General features: G+C 56.2%; 1 protein-coding gene across 2 annotated transcripts; it reads left to right on the plus strand.

Moving 5' to 3' along the window:
• The first annotated feature begins 405 nt into the window (after positions 1-405).
• Positions 406-2,802, plus strand: Upk2 (uroplakin 2). 2 transcript variants are annotated; one of them, XM_040285334.2, is made up of 5 exons: positions 406-693; positions 1,156-1,290; positions 1,482-1,620; positions 1,863-1,933; positions 2,340-2,802. In XM_040285334.2, the coding sequence occupies exons 1-5, from the start codon at positions 618-620 to the stop codon at positions 2,474-2,476; spliced, it is 558 nt and encodes a 185-aa protein (XP_040141268.1). In that variant the 5' UTR covers positions 406-617; the 3' UTR covers positions 2,477-2,802. The 2 variants fall into 2 exon arrangements, with proteins under 2 accessions (XP_040141268.1, XP_005328399.1); XM_005328342.5 differs by having other exon boundaries at positions 411-693; positions 1,159-1,290.
• The last annotated feature ends 950 nt before the right edge of the window (positions 2,803-3,752 follow it).

Here is a 3,752-nt window from a genome sequence, read left to right on the forward strand (position 1 = left end):
CTCCAGAAGTCTTCCCTGGATTCCCTTGTTCCCACCCACAGGAGGAATCTGAAAGCCTACGTGTCAGTCACCCCTGCCTCTCCCAGCAATAGCTGGGCCTCGGTGAATACCAAGAATTAAGCCCCCTGCTCTGCTACCCCTCTCCCTGTGATCAGTCTCTTTCTCTCCTTTTAGAAGCTCCTCAAGGTTACTCTCCTCTTCCTACGTACCAGGGCAACTTCGGAATTCATGCCCTTCCTGGGAAGACCCCTGTCATCAAGGGAGAGCAGCCCCCCACCCCAGGCTCTAGACCCACACAGGTGCCCACAGGAACACTGCTTTACATATGGGAGGCCCAGAAGAGGGGGTGGTTTACCTTGCTCCTCTGCAGCCAACTAATCACTAGGACTCAGACAGGGCACCCCCACACACTTCTGGCCTGAAGGCCAGCTCTCTGTCCTGAAAAACCTGTCCCAAACTCCCCCTAGGCCATAGGGCCCAAGGGGCAGGTTGGACTGGATTCCCCTTCGGCTCCTCCCACCCCAGGACAAAATCAGCCACCCCAGGGCAGGGCCTCACATGCCTCAGGAAGCCCCAGCCTGCCAGCACCTGTTCCAGGATCCAGGTTTCAGTCCAGCATGGCATCCCTGCAGCCTGTCCAGACCTTGCCCTTGATCCTGATTCTGCTGGCTATACTGGCTCCGGGGGCTGCAGGTCTCTGCAATCTCTGGGGAAAGGTTCAGAGGTCTAAACAGGGGGCCCTGGGCCTTCCAGGTTCTCAAAGGGAAGCTGGTCTGGCTGGCTAGGGGTGGGGGTTGGTGATACCAGTGACCGGGCATTAGACTAGGATCCAGGGCACATTCCTGGGCCTCTTCCAGACCCAGGAGGCAGAGAAGTGTGGGAAAGCGTCCAGGGCTGCCCGTGGGGATAAGGTTGGGCGCTGCCTGCCTCCTGGTATCCAAGTCTGGCTCCAGGGCAGCTTGGAAGAGTATGCAGCTTCTGCGGCCCAAGCCTGCCACCTGGTGGTCAGGCTCGCACAGGCTTGGCTGTTCTACTCTCCGGCTGCAGAAAGGGGAGATGGATTTCGCTTCCTTAGCAGTGGCCCCAGGGGGATGCACCAGATCTGACGGCTGGACAGGGACTGATGCCCATCTGAACTCCCTTCTGGCCTCCCAGCAGAGTTCAACATCTCAAGCCTCTCTGGTCTGCTGTCCCCAGCGCTAACCGAGAGCCTGCTAGTTGCTTTGCCCCCCTGTCATCTCACAGGAGGAAACGCCACACTGACTGTCCGAAGAGCCAATGATAGCAAAGGTCTGCCTCCTGTTCCCCAGGCATCCCCCTGGTTCCCAGGGACCTCTTCCCAGGGCCCCACCGGCATCCCTTCCCCTATTCATGCCTCCTTGTCAAACCCTCTCTTGAGGCATTCAAACTCAAAGCTGCCCCTCTCTCCCTGGAGCCTCCAAAAACTTGACCCTGACTTTCACTCCCAATTTCCTGCCCAGTGGAGAAGTCCAGTTTTATAGTGCCTCCATGCCGAGGGCGCAGGGAGCTGGTGAGCGTGGTGGACAGTGGGAATGGCTTCACAGTCACACGGCTCCGTGCATACCAGGTGACAAACCTCCTCCCAGGAACCAAATACTAGTAGGTACCTGACCCATGCCTGGAGCAACTGAGGGATGGGGATGCCGGAAGAGAAGCTAGGAGGGTTCTGGTCAGCACGAGGCGGGGGGCGGGGGGATGGCCAAAGGGTGTGCAAAGTGTCCTCTCCTGGGGGAAGGCACAGCCATGAAGCTAGGTTGGGGAGCAGACTGGAGTCCTTCTTTCCCTAAGTCCCAGATACTCACTGAACGTTTTCTCCTCTCTCTCCAACCCCATCCCAAAAGTATTTCCTACCGAGTAGAGAAGGGGACATCTACCGAGTCCAGCAGAGAGATCCCAATGTCCACGCTTCCTCGTAAGTAGCGCTCTGCCTCCGTCTCTGGGTCCACAGACCTTCCCGGGACACTCTCACTCCATCCCCCAGTGTGGATTAGCTGCCCGTCTGCGCCCCCACAGCACCTTTGCATCCTACCACAGAGGCCCGTGGCAACTTCCTGTTGACTCATCTGTCCTACTATTAAACTAAAGGCTCCTCATGGGTAGGGTGGGTGTCCTCACCTCTGTATCCTCAGGGACTCCCCTAGGAGATGTTCTGTAACTTTGGTTTGATGGGTGCTTGGGTCCACTGCCTGGCTGGTCGGATGGATGAATAACTGAAAGAATGGACATTGGTTGGGTGGCCAGATGAGAGCTAAGCTGTGCACCTGGGGAGCCTTGGGCCCCTCCTGCCCTCAAAGGCATCCCTTTTTCTCTTCTGACAGGAAGGAATATGGAGTCCATTGGTCTGGGAATGGCCCGAACAGGGGGCATGGTGGTCATCACAGTGCTGCTGTCTGTGGCCATGTTCCTGCTGGTAGTGGGTTTCATCATTGCCCTGGCTCTGGGCGCTCGAAAGTAAGGAGGGCTGACCTGCGCGGGGCTCCTCCAGGAAGTCCAGAAACTCTCTGTGTCCCAGCCTGCCTCCTCCTGGGCCTCAGCCACCAGCCTCTGGCTCCTTCAGTGCCTTCATGTCCCTCTCCCTGCCCCCACCCTGCCCCTGGAGCCCTTTCCTCCCTCAGTCCCTCTCCCTGCCCCCAGTGGCACACCACCCAACACTCCCTACCATTCCCCTTGCTGCAATCCTGTGGGAGTCGACATTCCTACCATTTCACCACTCTGACCCTCATTACAGTCCACCCTTCCTCTGTGAACTTGGTCTCTACAATAAAGGCTAATCCACATCTACCCTGTGCGGTTCCCTTTAGTGGGCTCCCATTGGAGGCAAACCTATAGAATCCACATCCAGGCTGCAAGTGCACCTGGACTCCTCCCCACCTCAAGCCTCAGCATATAAGACACCAGGAGTCAGAGCTCTCAGACCCACATCTGGGCTGTGGCTTTCACATTCTGCACAACACGAAGAAGACCACCCAACCAGGGTCCTGGGTTGGCGGCAGAGGCTGAGGCTGGGGCATCAGGTAGGGGCCAAGGGGCCTGAGGGACTGGCTGGGGCTGGCAGAGCAGGGAGAAGCATTGGGAGAAAGAGCCACTGTCTGGGAAAGACAAAGACCGGGCCACCAGGGTGAGACCCAAGGATAGGGCACTGGAGGGGGAAGTGGAAACAGAAGTGGAAGGACCCTGGCTGGAGGGGGACAAGGGAGGTAGAGTGTGGTAACTAAGGGAAAAGGGCAGGAGTCCCTTGTTTTGTTTTGTTTTTTTTTTTTTGGTAATCAGGGATTGAACTCAGGGGCACTTAACCTCTCAGCCACATCTCCAGCCCTTTTTAATATTTTATTTAGAGACAGGGTCTCGCTAAATTGCCTCAGGCCTCGATAAGTAGTTGAGTCTGATCTTGAACTCAATAATCTTCCTGCTTCAGCCTCCTGAGCTGCTGGGATTACAGGCATGCGCCACCGTGCCCACTCATCCAGGACATATTCCTTACAGGGACCAGTGATCTTTACATTGTCTCTTTCTTCTTTCTTTCTTTCCTTCTTTCCTTCCTCCCCCTCCCCCTTCTCTCTCTCTCTCTCTTCTCCTCCTCTTCTTCTTCTTTACTCTCTCTCTCTCTCTCCTTCTTTTTCCAGTATTGGGGATTGAATCCATGGCCTCAAGCAAGCACTCTTGGACTGAGCTACATTCAGGCAGGCCTAATATATCCCATAACTTCCCTGCAATTTTTGCCACCATCCTTC

The sequence above is a fragment of the Ictidomys tridecemlineatus genome, chromosome 4 (assembly GCF_052094955.1).
Source record: "Ictidomys tridecemlineatus isolate mIctTri1 chromosome 4, mIctTri1.hap1, whole genome shotgun sequence".
Taxonomy (NCBI): domain Eukaryota; kingdom Metazoa; phylum Chordata; class Mammalia; order Rodentia; family Sciuridae; genus Ictidomys; species Ictidomys tridecemlineatus.

Bases quoted from the DNA above. Each gene is read 5' to 3' on its own strand.
- Upk2 (XM_040285334.2), top strand. From the start codon at position 618: ATGGCATCCCTGCAGCCTGTCCAGACCTTGCCCTTGATCCTGATTCTG. The intron at 694-1,155 runs GTCTCTGCAATC...CTGGCCTCCCAG, and splicing joins ACTGGCTCCGGGGGCTGCAG to CAGAGTTCAACATCTCAAGC. The intron at 1,291-1,481 runs GTCTGCCTCCTG...TTTCCTGCCCAG, and splicing joins AAGAGCCAATGATAGCAAAG to TGGAGAAGTCCAGTTTTATA.